General features: G+C 36.4%; 3 protein-coding genes across 7 annotated transcripts; 1 reads left to right on the forward strand and 2 right to left on the reverse strand.

Moving 5' to 3' along the window:
• Positions 1-232: 232 nt before the first annotated feature.
• On the reverse strand, positions 233-17,617 carry LOC140773156 (uncharacterized). Its single transcript, XM_073115568.1, has 18 exons — positions 17,485-17,617; positions 16,523-16,615; positions 14,661-14,854; positions 14,133-14,237; positions 12,956-13,056; positions 12,306-12,384; positions 10,052-10,063; positions 7,910-7,975; positions 6,115-6,183; positions 5,968-6,024; positions 5,634-5,711; positions 5,089-5,186; positions 4,952-4,997; positions 4,216-4,343; positions 3,758-3,866; positions 2,763-2,825; positions 1,417-1,482; positions 233-745 (listed from the first exon to the last, which is right to left on the reverse strand). Exons 1-18 carry the CDS (start codon positions 17,600-17,602, stop codon positions 557-559), a joined length of 1,671 nt encoding a protein of 556 aa, XP_072971669.1. The 5' UTR covers positions 17,603-17,617; the 3' UTR covers positions 233-556.
• Positions 17,618-17,826: 209 nt separating this feature from the next.
• LOC140773157 (probable UDP-3-O-acyl-N-acetylglucosamine deacetylase 1, mitochondrial) lies at positions 17,827-22,412 on the forward strand. Of its 4 annotated transcripts, none has more exons than XM_073115570.1 (7): positions 17,827-18,084; positions 18,165-18,467; positions 18,700-18,906; positions 19,624-19,722; positions 20,270-20,334; positions 20,785-20,929; positions 21,870-22,412. In XM_073115570.1, exons 1-7 carry the CDS (start codon positions 17,827-17,829, stop codon positions 21,930-21,932), a joined length of 1,140 nt encoding a protein of 379 aa, XP_072971671.1. In that variant the 3' UTR covers positions 21,933-22,412. The 4 variants fall into 4 exon arrangements, with proteins under 4 accessions (XP_072971671.1, XP_072971672.1, XP_072971670.1 ...); XM_073115571.1 differs by lacking the exon at positions 21,870-22,412 and adding an exon at positions 21,699-21,832; XM_073115569.1 differs by lacking the exon at positions 21,870-22,412 and adding an exon at positions 21,107-21,691.
• A 465-nt stretch (positions 22,413-22,877) lies between these two features.
• On the reverse strand, positions 22,878-26,193 carry LOC140773532 (uncharacterized). Of its 2 annotated transcripts, XM_073116137.1 has the most exons (4): positions 24,381-26,193; positions 24,210-24,280; positions 23,563-23,609; positions 22,879-23,472 (listed from the first exon to the last, which is right to left on the reverse strand). In XM_073116137.1, exon 1 carries the CDS (start codon positions 26,035-26,037, stop codon positions 24,430-24,432), a length of 1,608 nt encoding a protein of 535 aa, XP_072972238.1. In that variant the 5' UTR covers positions 26,038-26,193; the 3' UTR covers positions 22,879-23,472; positions 23,563-23,609; positions 24,210-24,280; positions 24,381-24,429. The 2 variants fall into 2 exon arrangements, with proteins under 2 accessions (XP_072972239.1, XP_072972238.1); XM_073116138.1 differs by lacking the exon at positions 24,210-24,280 and having other exon boundaries at positions 22,878-23,472.
• Positions 26,194-26,288: the final 95 nt, after the last annotated feature.

The raw sequence follows: 26,288 nt of genomic DNA on the forward strand, positions 1-26,288 counted from the left end.
ACCTGGCTGATGTTAATAACAATTTCAAGACTAACAGTAATATCAAGGTAGTTGTCGCAATCAGCAGTATGTGGCTAGTGCGGATTTCATACTAACGTCCCCTTTTGTCTGAGAAGATAATAATTTTAATAAATTATCAGCCAAAAGTATCATTTAATATTCTGAAGCAACTTACTAAGTTCCAGACATCGATTTCCAACGTGGAAGGGAGACAACCACTTACAACGGTACATAAGAGGGAAAAAATAGCAGTAACGCTGATCACATGGGAGCTCGGTACAGAAGGATGTTGCTTTCTCTTACACGAGATTTGACTTCTGTTTTACAGTTTTCCTACTCAACTTGTTCAAGAGAGTGCTTACATCTGAAACACTCAGGTGGAAAACAATCTCTTTTATGAGTTCAATGACTTACAAAATTGACATGCCAATGAATATATTGTTTTTTCTTTTCCTTTTCTTCAAGAAATTAGTCATGCCGATGACACTGAGAAGATAATCGTTTGTTTACTCAGGAGAAGGCCTAAAAGAAACTAACCAGAGCAATATTGCATGCATTACTTTCTCTGCCTCCTGGGTAGCAATTCGGCTTCTATATTCTGGACTGCATCTATTAGATCCTGTACCTCCTTTGGCCTCTGTGATTCAACTATACTGTCCCTAACAAGACTAGAAAGACGTTTCAAGCATGCCACATACTCCACCTTGGCATCTGGAGCATTCAGCAATATACTTCGTGTATGGGGCTGAAAACAGATGGTCATAAAACAAGATAAGTTCGACATATGTATTATAATTTGCTATTAAAAGGAATATCAATTGACTGCCACATATAAAATAAGGGCAATAATATGAGCACAAATCTAGTGTTTTTCTACTCTTATGAGACATTTCAACTAGACTTATGAGTCCTCTTTTCTAATGGCACTTCCCAAGTGGATAAGTAACAATCTTCCTCTGCTGACCCTAGAGAGGAAAACTTTCAGAAATCAGAACAATAAAAATAAAAACCTGAGATCCTACAGAGCAAAATCTTGAAAGTGCAAGAGTGGACCTCTTTTGCAATTTGTAAACCTTCTTTGGAATTTGTTAATTAGGTAGGCTTTTGCTTGTGAATTTTATACTGCCTCAAAGCAAAGTTTAACTAGTAGTCCAAGTTTTAAGCAATACCCTTAGAGATAACTTGACAAAGAACACCAAAAGTGTCAAGTTGACTTAGTGAGCTTCAGTTTGAATCACACTAAAATCTAGGCAATGACAAATATAACAAGCTGAAAGTCCATAGTAACATTTCTAGTGAAGATGTTAGATGGTTGGCGTAAAATTAATGTTTTCAGTCTGCAGATTTGCTGCAACATAACAGAAAAGCAAATGACATGATAACAAGGTCATATCGAGGAAGCATAATAACCATTACCTCTTTGAAAATTGAAATACAATCACGAAGAGCAAGTTCAGCCTCCAATGGATACTCACATGGCTCCTGAATTTTAGCGATGTAAGACCAAGAAAATGCAAAAACAACTACCAAACAATCAACTGTAGAGAAGACTAAACTTATGATACAGATTGGAAGTGAAACAAGTATCAAACCATCGTTCTTTCTTTAACTCGCCAGTTAATATAAAGATATATCAGAAGTTGTTTGTGATGAAACATTTCACACTTAAAATCTGGATATGTCTGCTAGTGTGTGTATGTATACACATTGCACACTCTTATTATTTAGCAATCAGGATATGAAGGCACATACAGAGTGTAGGAGACTGATTAATGACAAGCACATATGAAAATATGAAATCATCAACATCTGTAATTCATAATACAGAGACAATGAACAGCTAATAAATAAAGGAGAAGACCACATAATGTATTAGTGTTTGCAAGATAGGAAAGATTAAAACTAACATGGGAGGAAGTACTAAGAGAAGACAATATCACAGTTGATTTAACAAAAGAACCTTATATCAAATAGTGTCGAATGGAAGTAAGTCAAGTAATAAGCAACAACCTGCAAGAACCATCATTTAAACACTGAAAGAAATAAGTACATCATTCTCGAATTTTATACTTTTTCTATTATTTTTCTTATGATGTCTCATATTCAGTTGATATTTGGAACCTCTGATACAATATCAGGAGCTTGGAAGGTAAGCCATGCACTATATGCCAATAAATCTTAGTACCCAATCTACTTAAGGTTGAAAACTGCTCCAGAAACAAGAATTCCAAATCTACTTAAGGTTCTATCATTCACCTAATAATTGGCTAGACCTTAATGAGGACCGTAACCCTGAATGAAACGGAACTTATCAACTCTGTTGTAATTTGACATAACAACAAGACCAAATGCCACTGTAGTTGTAGAAATGGAAATTAAACAATGTATACCATGGAAAGAGGATGTCCATGTTAAGCAGATCTAGTTAGACTTGTAGAAAATGAAATTCAATTTTATAGCATGAATAGATAATGTCCCACTTGCAAGAGCGAACCTTAAGTATTATAAATTTATAACAGAAAACCATCTGTGATCAAGAATCTGATAAGTTTATAGAACACACTAACTCTTTCTTTTATGTGAGCATGTTACAGCCAGAAGAAGATAATATTACAAGAGTTAAATTAAACGTGAAAATAGAACCTAGTGTCGGCAACCAAAGAAAAATGATTACTATGGGAACATGCAAATACAAAAAAAGAGGGACAGTAAATACAAATTGAAATCATTAAGAAAAGGCATCTGGAAGCTGAGAGAGGTACCCTTGAGAGTTGTAATTCACATTTTGTTACTTCCAGAAGGCCAACAACATTGAGGGTTTGCAACTGCATAAACAAAAAACAGATAAGCTTCTAAGACTGATGCTGGATGCTGGAAACTTAAAAATCATCTCATTTCAACAGCTACTGGATGGGTACAAAAAATGCACTAAGAAACAAAAAAGAAATGTTTTACATTAGAGATGAAAGAACTATCCAATTGGCAATATGCTTGGGACAGGTATATGCGTGGAAAAAACTAGCAAGTATATCATATGATCAGGTCTCTTTATGTTGAATGCATCCACTGGATTTGTCTCATGCTTTGAATTTTCAAATCAAAAGGACATAATAAGCCTCCTATAGAACGGTCAGGCAAGTCAAATTAGCATTCCATGAAATATGTGGACACAGCATGTGCCACTGCACGGGCTGTGCTGGCTAATGGCCAGCATGTCCCAAAGACTGCATAACAATCCTTTGGTCTGCATCATATCAACTACGATAGCAGATGGACAAGCTAAGTATGAGGATTATTTAAGAACAAAGAACAAGATAAATAGGATACGTGTACAAAGCAATAAAAAAAAAGTAATTACAAACTAATTAGATAATATAATAGTTTGAAATTTCATCCAAAACCAAGATGTCTTGCCGAAATGTTTTCCATCTGATTCGAAATTGGCCGCTGAAACTAGTATCCAACTGAAATAACCATAATAACAATTTTTTAATGTATGTTTTAAATTTTAAGTTGGATTTGACTTGAATCCAACTTGTACCTAACTCAATCTCATCCTCATTGCTTGAATGCCATTCGATTTTGTGTGATGCCTTGAAAAGTAAGATAAAAAATACTTCTTATTAAAAGAAGTCCGAAACTGACACAATGAAACTAGAACCGAAATTATAACTGAAATGTTTTTTTTTTAACTAAGCCGAAACCAAAACCAAAACTGAATCTTCAAACTACATATGCTATGATTAACAAGACTTACAAGCACCGTAAGTGCTGCATGCCGATCTTTCTCGCTTTCTGTAGATACATTAACACTATGAAGACTCTTTTGGTCATTTCTTGAAGGATTCAAAATTGCTTTTGTAATCCTGTTAAGGGAAAAACACATCAAAGTAGCTCTGTGAATCAGAATGCAATAAGATTCAAACTAAGAGATGTATACCTTCAGCCCCTCAAAAATCTTACAATCTAAATCATGGAAAAGAATAACAAATCATGAAAGTATATCATATGACATTTTGGTTCTAAAACTTTAAGAACTAAGAATCACTTTAAATATCTTGAATGAAATAATTGGATTAAGCCAAAAACAAACCATGAATTAATAATATATAAAACATCTAGATTCTAGATTGTCTTGAAATGGATACATTTTACAGTTTCATCACGGAATTAGACCAAAAAAAAGAAAAACTGACACAAGTATACAACACAAACCTGATTGAGTTATCAAGAAGAAGTTTTGCCTTATCAAGTTCAGCTCTAGCACCAGATATTTTCACCTTCTGCAGGTGTTTTGAGTTTAGCAGGGCTATTCTTGCCAAATGAAGCAAATTCCCAGCTACCTTTGACAAACAAAAGTACAAACAGTCAACAATATGAAGACATGAAGTCTGCATATTATATAATCAAATGATCGGGGAAATGAAACTGACAATGGCTATATTATATTAAATTGATCACAATAAAAGTATGGGAGAAGTGGTATCATTGTGATAACCGATTGCAGAAACCTCTTTGGCACAACTTATTTGCTCTCTCCATTTTGGAGAATATTTGATGCATTGCAGATAATGGATGGACAAAGAAATAACAAAATGAAACTAGGGTCTCTTAGAAATTCCGGATAGAGGTTTAGTTTGCAATTAATGGATAATTATCTCGGTCATTACGTTGAACATGTTGGGGAACAATAGGATGACCAACGAGTTGACAGATACTTACTGTTATAAACCTACAGGTCGTGCTTTTGTTTTGGGAAATAGAGCTTTAATATCTGTATTATGGTATTCTTTATGTTACTTTGCATTCTGATTTGAGAAGACTTTTCAGTTATAATGTCTCTTATTCTGACTTTGCCATATCATAGCATTGATTAGTTGGTTTGTTTAAAGATCTTCTATTAGTGATCCTCCTGGAACAAATTTCATCAAGATAATAATTAATAAGAGACCTGGACATGATCTTCGGAAAGAATCTTTTTTCTGGCTGCAAGACATCTGAAAGAATAGCCATTATACATGTTAACTATAATAGAAAAAATAAATCTGGAGGGCAAAATAACTATATCAACTGACAAAGTAATTCTACCTCTCTAACAGTTCTTGTGATTCTACCAAGCTCCCAAGAGATTGGAGAGTCAAGGCAAGGGCTTCTGCAGTAACAATGGTTTCCAATGAATCCCATCCCTGCAAATCAGCTTCATAGATTAATTGTGCAAAAAAATAATATCATTGTGACTCAGCAAAAAAGACATGAAGGACAATAAGTAAGTATGCTATCTCTAGATGCTCCACCAACTGAAATACATAGGCATCATAGAAGTAATCAATGATTAGCTAGGACCTGTAGACATGATACAAAGTCCCACATCTTTTAGATAAGGAAATTACTAGATTCTATCAAGACTAACAATTATGATATACATTTTGTGAAAAAGAAGATTCCAAAGCTATGTGGAGCACTTTATAATCTGATAACATGAACTCGCATAAACAAGCCACATGGTCAACCGTAAGGCAGACAAATAATGCAACATAACTTATTCATGATTAATCTCAGACCTAATACTGTGTATATCCTGTAGAAAAAAATTTCTAAAGATATATCAAATATAGTAGATGAAATTGCCAAACCTTTGAAAGTTCTAGAGTGTGCAATATCTTCCTTTGCATACTTTCAGCCTCAGCCAGCCGATTTGAGTTGAGCAAAATCTACAATACAAACATTGACCAAATATAGAATTTAATTCAACAGGGTAATTGAGTAGTAAGATGTCATCCAAGGGGTTGGAACATTTAACGAAAATGCAGGTATGAGTTGGAACCTAATATTTCTTCCCTACAAATAATGAAACAATTATCATATACTTATGAATATACTAAAACTTAAAATATCATTCCAATTGCATGGCCTCTGTAAGGTAATGGAAAGAAGGTATAGTGGGAAAGAGATGTAATCCATAGTCACCTGGGACAGATATCTCATTCTCCGTATGCATGTTGCTGATTCACCGAATCCAGCATCCTGCAAGATTGTCAAAAAGTCACAAAAGATAATATCCTACATACCGGTTACAAGGCTTGAAACATTCACGGAATGAAAGGCAATAAGAACCTCAAGTATCCTAATAGACTCCTGTATAAGGGCCTCCGAATCCTTTTCTTTCCCTTCTAGATACAGCACCTAAAAGAGAACAAGAAATGAAATAAGATTTGTATAGTACAAAAGAATATCCTGAGATTAGATGGAAAATGCAATATTTTAATTTACAATTAAGACAAAGCTTCCATGTGGTGAAACCTATTTACCGAAATTTTGCAGGATTACATCTTAGAAATTGGTTTTTCCAAGATATAACGAAATAAAAACAACCAAGCCTTCAGTCCCAATTATTTGGGGTCAGCTATATGGAGCATTCTATTTGAATGGTCAATCCTTTGCACAGATGAATAACATAGCCACTGTTGGACATGTTCAAACCGTCTTAATCAATTCTAGGAATAATTGACTTGCTTGCTACCCCTAACTTTTGTCTAACATTGTCATTCCTTATTCCATCTTTCGTAGTAATGCCTCAAGTCCGTTGTGACATACTCATTTCAACTACACTGAATCTTTGAGTAGGTTGATTTCAAGTCGCCTAACATTCTAATCCGTGAAGAATTTTGATCTTATAGCCATCCGACAAAACTTTCCCTTCACCTTAAGAGGTATATGGCCATCTCGCAAATGCACTAAAAGTATTTCTCCATTTCAAGCTTCTCGTTTTTATTTTAGTAGTACCTTTGTCATATATATCCTTAATAACATCAAATATTTGCTCACTATCTCTTCTCTTCTCTATCACCAACCATGTAATTCCCTAGGAACTCAATCAGGATTTACATAGATCATTAAGTAGTGTATGCAAATCCATCTTTCCTTTTTTCCCTTTTTTCATTCCCTGCACTTCTCCATTAAACGTCTTAGCAAGTACGTAGCCACTTAAGTTTATCAACCCGACGTAAAACCAACTTGGTCTCCAAATACTAGAGTCTATAGTTCTATACTTATGGCAAGTGATGTAACCTGCCAAACTGAAGGCATGTATTCCCAGATTTCACATCTTAACTGTTGTTCAATTACTCGTCTCTTAAATTTCATAGAATGACTCATAAGTTTGATTGCATCCATCTCTATCTGGTATGACTCAATAAATCAAGGTATGTCATAAGGAGTCTTTTACACCAAGTACAACAAACCCCTATCATTGAGCCTCTAAATTCTCAATATATGTTCATAACTACATATATGGAAATTCTATATCCTCAACCATGCATAAAAAAATACCTACCCCTATCTAGACCCTACATTAGCGAGAGCCTTGAGGACTTGAAACACTTCTCTTCACGTATCAAATGAAAGCATCTTCCACCTACCCCTGTTATGAACCCATACTGGGCTTCAGCTAAGAAAGCTTCATAACATAGATACACTTTAGCCACTTACATTTTTTTGGTTTCCAAACCAGAAGAAAACCTGAAAAAAGGTGAACAATCATTCATTTAAGAGACCTCTTCATTAATGAAGGTACAACTGTGACATTTTCTTTACCCAGTCCCTATATTGGCAAGAGCCTCTTGCACTTGAACACCGTTTACTTCGTGTATCAAACAAAAGCATTTTCAACCTTCAATTCAATGAGTCTCTCTTGCTAGAATTATGCACAAAAAAAAGTGGTATTCCAATGTATCATAAAACTGTAGTACCCAGCTATCCCAGCTATCTCAGCCTTCTAGCCATTATTACATCATACCAACAGACAAATTATTTCTTCATAAAAAATTGCAGTCCTGCTAAGCGGAATAAGTGGAAAAAAATGATCTAGACTAACAAATAAAAATCATAAACAAAAAAGATAAGAATTCACCGTTCCTAGATGATACATTGTGTTTGCGTAATCTACATGGCCATGCCCCAGAACTTGCCCCTTAACCTACACAGTGGAAAAGAAGGTTATAAGAAACTGATGCAAAGAATCTAGAACCTCACGCATGCATATCTAAGAACATTCATACTTAGAAGACTAATGATACAGGATAACTGAGATGTTCACATAAAATTACCCAAATTATCAAATAATATTTTGCATAGCACCACACACACTTCAAAGGAACATCATAGTTTAACAGGAATATATCATAGAGGGTGCCAATTGGTGTGAGCCTGCCTTTGCATCCAAGAGGTAATGATTCAAGTCCTAGAAACAATTCCACATAAATGTGTTTAAGGCTATGTATATCTTCCTCCTAAACCCTGCATAGGTTGTAGTCTATGCATTGGAACACAAATTTTAGGAGATGATAGAACTGCGAGATGCGTCTAGCAGATGCTTAAAGCAATAAAGTCAAAGAAATTAAGCTGGCTTGAGTTGTTTATCAATGTGTCAGCCTCTATTACAACCAAAAGGAAGCACTTAAGTTAGTGTAGTTCCAGGAACAAGGCATTGATGCATTACAGTAAGAAAAAAATCTGTCTTTTCAGATTGAAAATACATGTCTCCGGTCACAGTTATGCAATATTTCTAAGACTATTAATCTGATTCTCAACCTATAACCTATCATTTGACACTTCTAGTTAGCATATTTTTTGAACCACCAGGGACACATGATCCTCACGCTGTAACCCACGTGTCTGGTTAGTCAATATTTTACTTTATTTTCATAAAAGTAGTCATGTAAATGTTCATCACCCTTGCAAGGGTCAAATTTAATAACTAAGAGATCATATGTGAACAAAATGTAAATGAAAGTCTAGCTATCTGCAACTACTCATCCATGATCCCAGTAAAGCCCACTAGTATGTGAAGTGTTCCACTAATGGTAGTGAGCTTAAAGCCTACCAAGTATCTACCATTTTGTAGTCTAAGAATAATGCGTTAAAGCATGTGATAAGTGATAAGATAATATATGCTCAAATAATAAAGATAGGCTGATAGCTAACTAGTATAATATCAATCGCACATAAAAACATCAATATCCATCATATGAAGTTTGATAGAGGAATATCATATATCCAAATTGTACAATCTTATAGAGCCTCTAAAGTCTAAAGTCTAAACAGTCATCATGACTTCAATGATCCTGTAGAGGAGGGATAGACTTCTATTGGTAATATCGCTTGCACTTGCTAGACAATGCAACATGATCCAAAATAAAATATGTAAAGTATAAAAGAACACTTCCACAGACTACAACCTATGTCTCGACTTGGAAAATCTTCAAATTTGACTCGTCCAACCTTATAGAGTATACTTATGTGCACAATATACGCTGAGGTGGTATTTGATAATTCATATGTTGAATACGAAAAGATAAAATCAAGTACAGACATGCTTATCCATGTATTCTAAATTGCTATCATATCCATCTTATCTCTGTTATACATCCATTCATATACCTATATGCTAACTTTCAATCCGGTGTGTCATACACTAATACTCAAACTTGTATGTCAACAAATTGTTAGTTCTCTATTTCTTAAATGTACTGAAAGAATACTTCCTCGCAATGCATAATAAAACCAATTCGAAATCATATCTGTTACTATGATGTATAATAATAAAACGCCTAACAACTGAATTCAATACTTTGGTTTCTCCTACCAGGGCATCAACAACAGTAAATAGATAGTTTTACGATATCATAGAAGTTTTCATTTTAATATGGCAAGGCTATAAAACACCATTACTGTTGCCAAACACGCATGCCAACAAATTTGACAAGTTGTACAATATCTAGCATCTACAAGCATTTTCACCACAATAGCTGTAGTGCCGCACTGTTGTGAATTGTGATGTTCTCCAGACATATAGATAAAGGCATCAAAAATGGATATCTAAATGTTACTTATAATTTTGAACATCATGGACTAACTAAAATTTCTGAATCCTACCAGTAGATAATAGATCGAGTACACAGAAGAATATATATTCCACAACTGTTGGAAAAAGGAACAAAAATGACAAATATAAATATCAAGTGGAAAAAGGAAGTTGACTAGTATGAAATACCTTCATAGCGCGCTGCAAAAAGGTGATATAGAAAGGTGAAAGAAAACCGTGTCAGTAGGAAGCAATGATTGTCAACATAATGACATACTACTGAAAGCATAAGATGACTGTAGAGTGTCTGCAGTATGATTATGAAAAATAAAACAGCTATTCAGAGACATGTCACTATATTTCCATAGTGAAAGTAGATCACAATTTCAAGATATCACTTTTCAATCATATATCACTAGAGATTTTAAGAAAGAACCACAAAGGAAAACATGCACTTGAAATGTCTTTAAGCAGGACAGACATCTTGGAGATGCACTTTGATGACACATCAGAAAATTAACTTAATATTATTAGAACAAAAAAGTTGAATGCTTCAAGATTTTGGCATGGCAGAAGGTGAAGATTAAAGATTATAACGCATCAAAGTCATTGAAGTTCATAGAACACCACGGGAAAGTTCAGCCACACGCACTAAACTACATATGTGAAGCCAATTCAAAAAAAGCTAAACAATATATTTCTGACCTAAATTGGCAGAATATATATATATATATATATATATATATATATAAAACTTATAAGAGAGCCTTAATAAGGTCAACTTTGCAAGCCATTATGACTTCCATTTGAGTTGAAACCAAGCCTTCAGTTGCTTTACCTCTGTGCTTTGTATTCAACTAATAGTGGACAACTATGTACACCAGTACGACCAAAACTAACATGAAGAAACCAGCAAGGAAAGAAAAAGAAAGCAGATGACTTGGCACCACCCACCACCCAATGGACTAAACATAGATGAATTGAGAAAAAGGATCCATATAGAAAACCTCAAATAGTTGGGACTAAAGGCTTGGTTGCTGCTGTTGTTCTTGTTGTTGTTGGTTTACTTGAGAGATCCTTTATTATTGGATGATATAAATTTTATTTCTATTGTTAAACTAATATGCACCTCCCCTAATATATGAAATATCTTTGTACTATATAGCAAACTAGAATCCTTACAAATAGGCATATCAAAGATAATATATTTACTATTTAGTATGGATGGCCGTGCCGGCGGCGTACCGGTACGTGGCACAAGGGGTGCCGCACGGCACCCCTCCTAATAGCTTCGCCATCGACCTCGTCGTCGAGCTCACCATCGCCGTCGCCCGAGCTCGCGTCAGGTGCCCTAACCCGAGGGAGGGGAAGAGAGAGAGATGGTTTATCGGTTAAAACTTAAGATACGAGCTCGAGTGAGCGGCGACCGAGAGTGGCGACGGTGAAGGCCAACGACGACGGCGACGGCCAAGGTGTTACCTTTTTCTCTCATTTTCTTACGGCAAGTGCTGCGGTATGTGCCGTGCCGTGCCATGCCGGCCGGCAGTCAACACGGGCTGTGCGTGTGGCACGACCATCGTTGCTATTTAGCAACAAAAAACACCAACTTTAAGAGAACTTAGTCACTAATGATGAATGTTACTGTTGGTTGAGCCTTCTCAGCTTTAATAAATTGCTTATAGCCTTATATAGCCCTACAACAAACATATGACACAGTCCCTGTTTGCTGTAGGTCCTTCATAATAACTAAGTGACATGTAGTGCCAGTCTATCTTACAATACTAGTTTCACTATACCATTTATTGATTTGACATCCTTCATACTCTATTTGCAGATGACATAATCATCAAGAAACATTTGTATTATCTGAAGGGCAATTTCTTCAATTCAAACAAATTAAACTTATTTTTATGAGCTGAAGTCCTGAACAATTTGTTTTAACAATCTCCCGTGCAGGTTTATATGAGAAAAAGGACCAAAGTTTTGCCGAGAAAAAAAGAAGAATGTGAAATTACTTGTACAATGCACAAGCCTAGCAGTTTATTTCTCTCTTATAGCATGCACAACCCTGATCCGTCGTGCCAAACTAGCACAGAGTATAGTCAGGAGTGTGTGCCACCTTATATGGATTCATAATGATCTGCATGTACCATGCTGATGGTTACATCTAGGATCACGCCACAAGTAAATTGTTCTTGTAGAGAAGTATCAATTGATAGGTGAGGGCCAGAAAAAGTTATATATAGGGGAAAAAAAAAGAAAAAAGAAAAAAGAAAAGGTAGACAGCAAAAGTTACAAATGAGTTAAAGAAAATATCCAAGATATATGCATACTAGAAAAGAAGTAGATCACGTTGAAATGCAGAGATACTCATAATACTGCCAAGAAATAGATCGAAGGGAACATCATATCATGTGTTCGATCTTTCCAAAGAACATGATACCTGATAACATGTCCGAGCTTGATCAAGTTTCCGTTGAGCAAGATAAAACTGCCCAAGGTTATGCAGAGCAGCTCCCACACTACAATAAGCATATAATCTACTATTCAAATGATTATACTGTTGGCATAGTACGATTGTAGAACATTAACAAAAGAAAGGTGGTGTTTTCTGTGGAGAAGTGCTAAACAATTATTAGTAAGGTATAGTTCTGCCAATCAAGTGTGGAATTGGGCTATGGATACACTACATTTCAATTTTCAACTTTCAAGGATAAATCAAGCAATGTGGTGGATATGTGATTATCAGGAGAAAGAGGAAGACAAGGATAGCAGATAAATATGGTATATAAGCCTTGCAGCCTTTCTTTTGGTGCGGTGGAATGAGAGAATAGACACATCTTAAGAACTCAATTATGTAAGACCAAGGGTGGTGTTATGGTTCAGGCTTGCGCTATCTAACCTAAGTGAGATTGTGATATGACATGTCTCTTAATTATGAACATCATTGTACAATGAAGCATGATATTTTTGTTCATGTTGACATAAATATGTATCAAAAGCATGTAATATACTGGTGATTCCTATTCCTTTTTCTTTTGTACCACATGAATAGAAAATTTAATACATAAACGAGACAAAGAATAAATTTACCGTATATCATCTGCTCCAAATGATTTCTCTAAGATACTAATAGCTTCCAAATATAATGGCTCAGCTTTCTCAAATACCTTTCTTACCCTGTATAGTTCTGCCTGCAAAGTTCAGAAGAATTTAATGTGACTAAATGACGGAAGACCGAATTACTCAGTTCATAATAACATAAACACCTTCCCAGAAGCTAAAATATACCTACTTGTAAGATCAAGAATAGCATCTAGAAGCAACCGATATTGAGGCAGTTAAAATCATTAAGAAGCACTACTAGGAATAAATAATCCTATTCATAAGTATGTTACTCATGAGAGAACAGGTTCCTGTTCCAATCCTAGATGTTTCAGCTAATTCAGAGCTAATCTGGAAAACAAGCTTATTTCCAGATTTCAGCTTTGCATCAAATTATGAAGCAAAATCAGTTGTGCATATAGGCAACGCTATTTTTCTGTACTCTCCATTGATTCAAACTTTAGGAAGCATTTGCTCAAGATCAAACTTGAATTTGAGAAGATCATATAGACAATATTGAAGTGCTGTAGCAGTACAGCTTTCTGAGTTCATTTTACACGTAATTTTCACAGTTCAAGAGTTAATATTTCCTATTGATCATGTTTGTAACGTGCTACATTTCCATCTACTGGTAGGTTATATCTAGCAAATGAGTGCAATATCTTGACTTAAGAAACAAGGGTACTGTGCTGATCATGTACTGTGAAACAGCGCCTTTGTTGGCTAGTTCTTTTTCTACATGCTCCTTTTGCTTCAACTTTCCTCCTTTAATTCACCTTTGGCTGGAATTGCTTAAACAACCAGTAATCAAAAACTTGTAAATCAAGACTTTTCATTAATTTGCTTGCAAAAGACAATCATTTTTTTAACCATAATTGTCATGGGCATGTTTGTTTCCATCAGAGTACCCTGAAAAAGGCATACTATTTTACTATAACAACAAAAATTTCTCGACCACATCTAAGTTCTAATGTCATACCATAAGAATACCTGCAACTTAGAGGCACACTGCAGAATGTATAGAACTTGTGACTTAAAATAATAAGTTAGGAGTCTCATGCATAATAATTAAGATTTTATTTGCCAAAGGCATCTTACAAATGTTGTAAGGCTTAAATAACTTCGTTAAAAGAGTACTGGAAGATAAAAGTCAGTGGTAATATACCAGATTGTTGCAGGATGAGGCAACATGTGGATCTTTCAGTCCAAATCCTTCTTTAGCTTCCTGTAAAGCTAACTGAAAGTACTTCTCAGCTTCATCTACTTTGCCCTACAAGTGAAAATATCAGATGAATCTGATAGAATATGGTTACAAAAGAAGTCACTTCAAATCCTTCTTTAGCTTCCTGTGAAGCTAAAAAGTACTTCTCAGCTTCTTCTAGTTGGCCTTACAAATATGGTTACACTTAAATCCGGTAAAAGCAAGAGCTTTCTTCATTAAAGTAGGATAAAGGTATGCGGAAAAAACCAGTCCCTTTTCCCTTACTTTATAACCAAAAAGATTTGTGTCATCATCCACAAACCCTTTGTTAAAGTCTGGTCCACCTAAAATTTGTGGCTACAGACAGCAAATAGGTCCTTAAGGCAGGCAAAAGAAGACCAAGCTGAGAAAACTGGAGCAAAACAAGTTCATCAACATAAGATTTGTAATGAGATCTATGTGCAACAAAGCTAGGGAGAACCAGTTACTTGCTTTCAAAAAAAGGTCTCTGCCATTATCAGTATATATTCTCCATTTTGATGTATGTTCATTTGATATCACTGAACCATCTTCAATCCTACGCAAACCAGTGACAGAAGCCTGGCCTTGCTCATTTTCAGTAACCAATTCACCCAATGGTGTGTCTTGAGCCAAGACAGACCTTCCACTGAGACCAAGAAAAAAAGCTGCAACACCAGAGAAGTTAAAATTATAAAGATTATTTAAGAAGGATGACCACAATTACTATCAATTTTCAATTCACCCAATGATGCTAAAATATACATCATAGGCCTCCATATTTAATTTTTAAAAAAGAAATAGAAAGGACTATATAACTTGTAGGGAAAGAATTTTAGACAGTCTTCCATTTTTTATCAATAGATAGCAGATATTAAGATAAGTAACTTCTATTGAAAGAGGGATCACAAATCTAATACAGCATAGGGCCAACAGAAAAGGTTAAATACAAGGGAAATAGGCTGACAAACTATGTTTCCAAAACTTTAGATCAAAGAAATAATTAACAACTTATGCATGCACCTTATCACATATCTTATACCTATAAAGCCATTCAGTCATTACTCATTACAGTCCTGACTGGAAAAGAAAAAAAAATAAAAAGCAGCTAGCAACATCAGAGATAGTAACTAAGGACTAAGGAGTCATTGCCAAGAAAGAACTTGCCTTTCAACATCGAGCTTTTAATGTTTCTAATGGAAATCACAAGCTAATATGTCTTTCAAGTTTTAGAGACCATTCAATCGAGGTTCTACAGATCACCTGATAAGCCATCACCAAATCATGATTAAATTTCCTAAGATAATGTCTTGCATCAGAGATACGAGATCTTCAGAACAACAAAAGGGATATCTTCTCTTTTAGACTAGGAAATTTCATTCCAACCTTAGAGATGATGAAAGCCACGACTTATTGGGGGTCTGGATAGCAGAACCAACAGAGGGCCAAGGAATTGAAAAACCATCAGTTGTCTGAGAGGACATACTTTTATCCATTAGTCACCACAAAGAGGATAAATACAAGAAAAACATCTACACATTCAGTGCCCGTTCCTCTTTATATAGCCTTTTCGTCAAAAAACAATACTCTACCTACAAGATCAGGAAAGTAAAAGCTCCCTGCACACTTTGATCCGTGCATTTTCTCATAATCTGTAAGGGATCCATATAAATATCAAGCAGAATCCATTGACTGCCTAATATTTTTTTGTGGGCAAAATGTTGTGCAGATGGGTTTCACCATATGCATGTATATGACATCTATACATCTTCTCAGAATATAGCAGAATAGCCTCAGGCCTCTTGGTGTTTCAAAATTTTGAAGGTCCACGTAACAATAACCTACTTGTCAAAAACCTCAAGAACGCTCAAATATTCATGAAGATATTCTGATATATTTACCCTTTTATTAAAAGTTGGAAAGAGAGCAGTTAACTCAATTTGTATTAGGTGATTTCTAGTTTTAGGAAATAAGTACGGACCCATCCTGATATATAGTCAACTCAATTTGTATTAGGTGATTTCTAGTTTTCAGAAATAACTAGGGACCCACCCTGATTTAGATGTTTACATTGTGAAATCTCCTTTCTCCATATAATAGTTGATAACCTTGTCTAATTATAGAGAATACAGTTAATTTATTTATTCAAGAACTACACATCTGCAGATATCTTCCAAAAACCTCAGATATCTGCAAAGGAGCAGTTAAAGAGATGAAACAGTTACAAGTAAAAACCATGTAATGAAACAAGAATAATCTGCCACTAGGAAGAACACACTACACGACAATTTGATTATTCATAGCCAACTATCTAATTTTAAAGTATCAGAAAGTACCTGTTTGTCCAGAGAGTACAACCCCCAAAATCAAACCCCAGTGATGTTTTCTCCACGTAAAATGAAAGCTCGGTCGATCATAGCTTGCAAAACCTTTGAGTAGGTAAAGCAATTGATTATGATGTGCATATGAAATCAAAGGCTACATTCTGTAATGATATGAATAGGTTCATTAAATCAGTTTCTCAGATAATTTGTAAAAGATAAGGAATGCTACTTGAATGACAGAATTCAGAAAATATCCTCTAGGAAAAATAGCTAAAAATAATGCAATAAAGCCAAAAATAAAAATAAAAACTTGTGGAGTTCTATGCTTACTAAAAGAAGTAGTAGGGCATTATCCCCTTCTGGGGAACCCTAGAAGAAACTAAAATAAGTAGATATTTAGTCTCGAGAATGGTTATGAGTTCATTCCACAATTTTAGTCATCATATTACAGGAAGTCTTCTAGAACAAACATCATTTGGAAAGCACCACGAACAAACATCATTTGGAAGTGCAAGAGCCGTTACGTTCAACTATATTTTTTTAAATAAAAAAAAAAAGATTGCGCTCGTAATGGAGTATTTGGTCCAACCTTATAAAAAAGTAAAGAAATTTAAGACAAATTAGTGAAAAACAACTATCCGCTTAACTCTGCAGAACCAACAGACTAAACCATAGATCTGTCATCGGGGTGATGGAATATATGATCCAACAGTATCTTAAGGACTAAAGAAACTTGACGCAAATCCTTGAAAAACTATCAGCTTAATTCTGCAGAACCAACAGTCCAACTGAAGTTAAGATCAACAGTATACCAGCATAACAAATACGGGAGTTAATTTAAAAGGCACGTAAGAACCGGAATGCAGGGAATCACGAGCCAACAATTCAAATGCTTGAAAATTTTTGAAGAGTTCCGGAATATAGAAAGAATCCGACGAAGACAAAGAACAGAAAAGACAAGCGGGAAAGCTTACCGGCGATCGAGGGGCAGGAATCTTGAATCCCGAATCTTCTAGCAGCAGCGGCGGCGGCGGCGAATTGGGAAGGAGGACGGATTCTTCGGAGGAGATCGAAGAGTCCTCGGATCGCCATTCCGCTAAACCCTCGGATGGAAGCGAGGGTTCTCGTGACTTCTGGAAACGAGGCAAGAGAGCTCTTGGCTCGGATGGCGGTGATGTCACCGGGAACTCGTGCACAAGAATGGGGGTAGACCGGAGCACGGAGGTGTATCCGTCTAGTGTTTTTGACCAAACTAGCCCTCCCATTTTTATTTTTATTTTTCTCTTTTCCCGGGTCTAATAAGTGTAAGAAACCTAATGAAATTTAAAAGAGAGAAATATATATATATATATATAAGTAGTTTAATTAGATTCCTTCTAAATAAGTTTAAAGCTAACTTATCGGTCAAATCACAGGGCGTAAATATATTTACAAATAAATATTTTAACGTTAAAAGAGTGTCAATGAGAACAGGGTCAGCAGCATCACCGCCTAGGATCATGCACTTCCGCCGGTTGCTCTCCTCGGGCACCCAAGCCCTTGAGTCCGTCACTGGAGTGCTCTTATGGAAGCCGGTAACTACGATCTTCTCTCTTTCCTTCCACTCCTCTCTCTAAATCCTAACCTTCTGATTTTATTCCTATCTCCATGGAAGACGGGGAAGCCTCAGCAAACACTAGCATCGGCGGTGTCCATTTCAGGTATCGGACTCCACTCCGGCGCCGCAACCACCGCTCGTATGCTTCCAGCGATGGCCGGGGAGGGAAGGTACTTCGTGTCCGGCGCCCGTGGCCAGCGGAGTAGGATTCCGGCCACAATCGACCACGCCGTTGACTCGCCCCTTTGCACCACTCTCTGCCGTGGCGGTGCTAGGGTTAGGACGGTTGAACACCTCCTCTCGGCGTTGGAGGCTTGCGGGGTCGATAATTGCCGCATCGAGATTGACGGAGGAGACGAGGTTCGATTTCTCTGATAATATTAATTCCTCTTTGGTTGCCAAAGATTAAATCTTGGAATGTTGATGATTTTGTTCCTTTTTGAATACGTAGGCATCACATTGGTAGAAGAAAAAAAAAAGTCTATATTTCTAGACTAGAAATCTTGTTTGAGAACGAGTTATTAAGAAAAATAGAATCATGTGAAGGTCTCATATGCAGGAAAATTAGTCGAATGATTAACCAAATGTACAGATACCTTTACTAGATGGATCGGCAAAGGAGTGGGTGGATGCAATAGAAGCTGTTCGTTTATGTGCTGCAGAGGATTGTGATGGCCATCACATGGATAAACTGGCATCTGAACTCCACAAACCAGTGTACTTATGGAGGGGCGATTCTTTTATAGTTGCTTTTCCTTCACCAGAGACCCGCATTACTTATGGAATAGATTTTCCACACGTATGTCTCACCTTTTGCCACTTGGAAAATATAGCTTTTTTATACTGGTTACTCGTCGCTTTTTTTTCTTGTTAAATGCTCTATCTATACTATGCATATGTGTGTCTGTTATACAATCTTTAGTTGTCTTTCTTTAGTCAATGACAAATTCAATGTGGTCATCGACTGATTGGGAATTTAAACACCAAGATGCTTTTGTTTTTCCACAGATCTCCTATATTTTAGCCACACAAGATATTTGACTAGTAGTCGAATACAATTTTAAATTTATTTTAGTTCATACAATCATCATTTCCTTTTGATTTAACCCCATCTTTTATATATATTATCCTGGTGGAATATTAGAGGCATAAATTAATTTTGGACTATATGCAGAATTTGTTTCAAACATTTTACTTGAAAAAGGTAAAACATTTGTATCCTGTTGAGGTTCATCAAAACCATGAGCATAATTGTAAGAATCATGTTTTAGATTCTAAATCATTCTTCTCGTTAAGTTCCTGTTTAGAATATTCAATTTTCCTGATAAGGTGTCTTTTGGTTACCTAAGCATCTATCTATGGACTTTAATCATAGAGGATTCACTCAATTAATATTCTTTATAATTTTCCATGCATTTATCCACAAATGTATTAATTTGAAGAAGCTCAGACAAATTGTTTATCTGAATGGTTGAATTCAGATAAAAGATTAAGTAATCCCTGCATGATGTTACAGGTGCGAGCAATCGGATGTCAGTGGTTCTCTTCTTTCATTGACGTTTGTACATATTCAAATGAGATAGCTTCTTCAAGAACCTTTTGTGTATACGAAGAGGTCTGCATTCTTTTTACTTGATTAGATTGCCAGTTTTATTGGACCATGGGTACAATTATTCTATCATAGCTTACATTGGCTGCATTTTGCATCAGAACCAATACTAGCATAGAATTCATAATACATATTTATTGTTTTCTTGTTTCTCTTGAATAATGTGTCTTGAGGCAGTTTTCCTCTGGTTGCTATTTCTATGATGGTTCAATTCCCTCCCTCTTTCTCAATACATAATTCTCTGCATTGTCTCACTCAACAAGTAGACACACAGATAAATCTTACAGAGACATGGATAGCCTTCACTTTTGCAGCACACTTTACATGAGCTATCTTCTTTGATGTGTTAGAGCTTGGATGTGAATATGTCTAATACTATAATAAGATTCTGCATAAACTTGTCAAGTTAATAGTTAATATATTGCCAGATGTTTCACTATTATCAAGCCTTTTATGCTCCTTTTTCTGTTCTATATTGGTAGCCGAGAGATGTCATGGCTAGTCCAGTTAGCTACTGATCACAATCTCACACTTATGTCATATTGTTTTGCAGGCTCAACTTATGCGCAATGATGGGCTTATTCAAGGAGGATCACAAGAGAATGCTATTATTTGCAGGTTGGAGAACCAAATTGTCCTGTCATCTTCACAAAAGTTCATCTTTTATTCGTTAGCTATTTGACTGTCTATGGTCTTTCCTCCTCTCATGCTGAAAATGCATGGAGTTTATGTTTAGATATTGATAGAGCAGTATCTTATATAATGCAATCACAAACTGGTCCATCTGAACTGTTTTTTCATTTCTGCACTTTGCAGTTAGTTCTGTACTCCCCATTATCAATTTTCTTGTGTTTTCTAGTCTTTAGTCATCAATAGTGCTTTGACGTACACTATTTCTATTTCTGATGTTTTTAGTTTGAACCATATTATACTTTTATATATTTAGTGGATCTTATTTGTGACTTTATATCGTCAAATTGATGATTCTGACTTTTAGTTATTAATTGCTTTCCTGAAATAAAAATGGTTAGTAAAAACATCTGATTTTTAATGCATCTCCCTTTGCAGTATCTCTGGTGGTTGGCTAAACCCGCCGCTTCGGTTTCATGATGAACCTTGTCGCCACAAGATTTTGGATCTTGTTGGAGACTTTTCTCTTTTGGCACAAAATGGTAACCAAGGGCTTCCAGTTGCACATATAATTGCATACAAGGTGCGCATCTTCCTTAACAAGCTATATTGAGGTCATTTAGTAAATTGACATACCAAATTAAAAAGATACAGTTTATTCAGAAATTAATGATGCATGTATATAGACATAAGCATCCTGCTTATGTGTACAGTCTGGGAGTATGTTGCTTATTTGCTTTTACATCTCTTATATATCCAGTCTTGTATAAGGATTTTGAGATTCAGGACCAGCTCAGCTTATGGCAAGAGTTTCACTAAGATCCTTGAAATTTGGACCTGCACAGCAACTTGAAGGTCATAAGACGCATGACAATATAGTAAAAATAGATTCTTCTGATAGTTTGGATAATGAAGCAACTTTCCTGAATGAGTTTCTGATGTGAAATTTAATTCTCTTTCTTACACTTATATAATTTTGTCAAATCCATAATCCTTTCAACAATATAATGTGAAACAAGCAGATTATTTCTAGTCCAAATTGTTTTCTTTCTTATTCTTTTTAAGTTGTTGTTGCTTTTTGCCTGAATTAATTGACAGCATATTGGAGTAAGAAGTTTAGCTATCCTTTGTTGGTTCAATCCATGAAATCGTAAATTGCATTTACTACAAGAATGATGTCAACAGAGGGTGTTTATTTTAACTTCAACAAAAATACCTGCAAATTCAAGCTAATGATCAGTTCCTAACGATGAGTCAATAACAAAGGAATCCTATTTATGTAAAGTTGGAGATGTTCCGCCACCTCACTTCAAGAATTGGATTTATGAGCATGCCATTATCTCTTGTGACAGGCTACATAATCTAACTTCTATTCCATTCACACTTCACACCAATAAAGCATTTTAGGTACACATGATCTTTCTGTCGATATCTGTTATCCTGATCTTATGCTCTACTATTGGACTTAAAGAATATATATCAATTACCATCAAGAACTAATTAGGATTCAAATTGTGATGAAGGCTGGCCATTCACTGCATGCTGGATTCTTACGCCATCTATCAGGATTGCACTCAAGAAAATGACAGAAGCTTGTAAAGCTCATATACCATCTATCAAGAATGCATCCCTGGAAAGGACACAGAAGCTTGTAGAGCCCGTATGTGATCTATCAGGAACACGTTCATGAAAAGGACTCTCAGGCTTGTATTGCTACGTCAAACAGCACATGCAATCCCCCAACATTCTATGATGGAAAAGATGCTAGATGTTAGTGGTCATCTATCAGAATATGTTACAGGAGAAAAGGAATAGAATCTTATATTGCTACATCAAATCAATCTGCACAATCTTTGTCGAAATTTATTTGTTTGTTTAGTTATGTATCAATTGTACGATACATCTATATGCTGATTACAGTAGTCAGCAATTGGAGTAGGGAGATGCACATTCAATTGTGAGACCTTTTGTTCCTGATTCAGCCTTGGCCAGTGTACTTTCTATACATGACTGAAACTAAAACATTTTTTGGTGGGTCAGAATATTGTAGCACTTTTTAATACATGTTCAGCCTATTACGTGATATTTTCTAAAACATCAGCGTATGAAGATGACTTTATACAGACCGGTATTATGTAAGCATTATTTATATGGCAAATTCAGGAGTAATTCTCATGGAGTGGAGTGCAGTGGTGCTCGTTTTCTCCCTCATTCTCAAGGGGAGGAAACAAGGGCACCCATATACGCACATCTTCACATAAGCTTTCAAAACTTTTTAACTAAAATCCATGCTACTGGCTTGGAGTTTAAACATGCTATGTAATCTAACAATACATGTGACGAGAATTAAAGGGAGAAGGTAGGAAGAGGATGGGCAATGAAGATGGGCATACAAAGTAAAAAACCGTAAATTATTTTCCTAATGCTTGATACAAACTTAAATCGTTGAGAAAAAAAAAATAGTCAACTGACCACTAAAATCTTTTTTTTTTAAAAAAAAACCACTAAAATCATCATCAGTATATACACCACCAAAAAGGGACAGTTTACGTCATGATCTTCACAAGGATTAGAATACAAATCACAGTTTATTAATTTAGTTATAAACTATTACAATGCAAAAATAAATTAATACAGGTTAAAGCACAAGCTCAATTTCGATGTAACTAATACAAAAGCTCATAGCTCCCTAGATGCTCCTAGGTTCCTATACTCATACGGGAGCATGAATAATGTAACTTAAAACTGCTCATCTTTAGCATGAGAAGATAGAGCTCGTTAACCTACTAAAGTCGTCTGAATAGACCCATTTGCCCAGAGATTATAGTCCATTTGCATGTTTCAGGGATAATTTCAGCACCCTCATGAGCAAGATCATGTCCTTTATTACAAGCGACCAGCAAACAGAGGGCGCATGCCTCATAGTCGAAAACTCAGGGATAAATGTTTTGTGAAATCTTCTAAGACACCTTTGGTGAAAGTAATGCTTCCCTGATCATTTTCTTGAGGGAAGAGATCAAAAGTCTTCTGCCATCTTCACATGCTAAACATTTATAGTCCATATCTTTGTCAACTTCGCTCTCCTGGACAGAAATTGCATGTGACACTACTTGGGGCACCTGGGACCTGAAAGAGATTTTTATGCAAGTCTGTCAGATTAAGATAGCTGAGTACTAAGTTTGTGAACATGCTTGATTATGTGAGAGATAACATTACCCATGTCCAAAGATAACCTTGAAGTCCAACTATGCCCACAACACAACCTGAACAAAATATACATCAGAAGAGAGAAAGAAACAAGAAGTCAGTTGGGTATTCTACCTACTGATAAAAAGAGGAGGATGGCATTTGATTTGAAGAAGGACAAAAATTAATAATATTGAAATGACAAAGTAATGCAGTTCTTGCCTTCTTGAATGGCATCTCTATTGAAGGAAGCAACTATTTAGGGAAGGTCATCATTTCTAATAGAAAATTAAGCCCCGTTTATGACATATGCATCACATAACAATATAACATATCAAAAAGACATTTTTAATAACTTCAAGTTTCGAGACTTACCGTCTGAATAAATAATGCAGAATTATAAAAAATTACTGAACAGCATGAGTTCTACCATAACTAAGACAATGTTTTAGTTGGGCTGATTGATTAAGAATGACTAAATTATTAGTATACGGACAATAGGCATCACTTATTTGTCCTGATAATATCATTATTTCCCCTCTCTTTTTTCATATGAAGTGTAAAAGAATATATATGGTTATGAGCCGAAGATCAAAACTTTGAACCAGACAAAATAACATGATCACAGATGACCCGAACAAAATCATCTCCCAGGTGACAAACATATTTAAGCTCACCTAGGTGGCCAGATGACACACACTACTTCTTTCTGGCAATTTCCATTTTTTGACAAAAGAACTCGTCCAACCTAGACACGACATATAACATGTCAGCTAAGCAGCCAGAAATTCCAAGTTAAAATTCACCTAAAATTGAACATAATTTTTTTCTTTTTCAATCATATGCACCTGAAGAGGTTATCAAGCTAGAGTATAGATGCAGCTTGTAGTGTAGCCCCTACTTGATTAGTCCATTCTTTCTTAGATCCTCTTCCAAATTCAAGATTGCAGCTGTATCATTCTGCTTATGGTACCCTCTGATTAAAACATCATATACAACAGAATCTGGAGCGACTCCCTTCTGTAACATGTCATCAAACACCTGCTTTGCCTCAATCATAAGTCCTTTACTAGCCAGACCCCAGATAAGTGTGGTAAGAGTAAGCAAATCAGGGTTTGCACACTTTCTAAGCATCAAATTCTTAACTCTAAAAGCTTCCACTAGATCCCCTTCTCTGCAGAGCCTAGCAATATGAGATGTGTAGCTAAACTTGTCCGGAGCTAAACCAGCATTGGCCATTTCCTCGAAGATTTTTTTAGCATCATCAACTTCCCCTTTCTTACACAACCCATCGATAAGCACAGTGTAAGAAACTCCATTAACATTTTCAGCTTTTAGAAAGTATTCCTTTGCCTCCTGCAAAAGCCCATTCTTGCAAAGTCCATCAACCACAACAGAGATGGCAATTGCATCAGAACCAAATCCTCTCTGCAATAGTTCTTCATGAAGTTCCAATCCCTTCTTCACTTGCCCTGCTTTAAAGTAAGTATCCATTAAAGTTGTTAAGATAACCTTATCCACAACAAAACCTCTTCCCTCCATCTCTTTCCTCATCTCTAGTGCTTTATCCAACCTACCATTACTACAAAATCCTGAAATAACAACCCCATAACATTTCATATCAAGTTTTATTCCCCTTTTATACATATCATATAAAAGTCTCATCACCATATCTAGATCTCCTCTTTTGAAGTACCCATCAATTATCGAGGTGTAAACAACTGCATTCGCCTTCAGCCCAGTCTCACACATTCTCCCAAACAACCCCATGGCTCTTTCCACCTTCCCCTTCTTACAAAGACCATGAATAAGCGCATTGTAAGTGAAAACATTCGGGGACAACCAAAGCCGCAGCATCCGACCGTACAACCCCAATGCAGACTCAATTTGCCCAATCTTGCAATACCCGTCAATCAAAGAGGTAAAAGTCACCAAATTTGGCAAAACTCGTGACAATGTCATATCGTCAAACACAATCCGCGCCATTTCCAAATCATGCAACTTGCAGAATAAGTCTATCAGCACACTGTAGGTTACCACATTCGGCGACTTGGACTTCCACATGGAGCCGAAATAGCACAGAGCCGATCGAACCATCTGATGCTTACCAAAAGCAGCGATCATTGTGTTGTATGTGACGATATCAGGGCGGAGACTCATCACGAGTTGGGACGCAGTACGCAAGTCGCCGGCTTGGCAATAGCCACTGATAAGGGAGTTGAGTGTGAAGACATCGCAGCGTCGGGAGAGCGCAGGAAAGAGGGAATCGACGAGGCGGTGAGCATAGCCGGGGTTGCCGAGCTTGGAGAGGAAGGAGACGGCGGAGTTGAGGGAGGAGACGTGGGGACGGAAGCCGCGGGAGACGAGGTCGGCGAGAATCTTGATGGCGAGGTCGCCGTGTCCGGCGGCAACGAGGCAGTGGAGGGCGACGTTGCAGGCGCGGGGTGAAGGGAAGAGGTGAGATCGCCGGAGACGGGAGAAGAATGCTAGGGTTTCTACTGGCATCGGGGATGGGGAGGAGGAATGGGGTCATCTTGGGTCGGGAGCTAGGATTTGGGTTTAGGATTTGGGTTTTGTTTTCGGTTGGGGTGGAGAGGAATTCATAGAGGAGCTGAGGAGCGGGAAGGAGGAAGGAAGTAGGAGACGAGTGTCGCAGTGAATGATCTATTTTATATAAGAATAAAAACAATGAGAATTAGGGCAAGGAATGGGTCTTAAACGGATCGGGTTGGGTCCAAAACTTCCTTTCCTTTTGG

Source organism: Typha angustifolia, chromosome 13 (assembly GCF_048772165.1).
Source record: "Typha angustifolia cultivar Huaian chromosome 13, ASM4877216v1, whole genome shotgun sequence".
Taxonomy (NCBI): Eukaryota; Viridiplantae; Streptophyta; class Magnoliopsida; order Poales; family Typhaceae; genus Typha; species Typha angustifolia.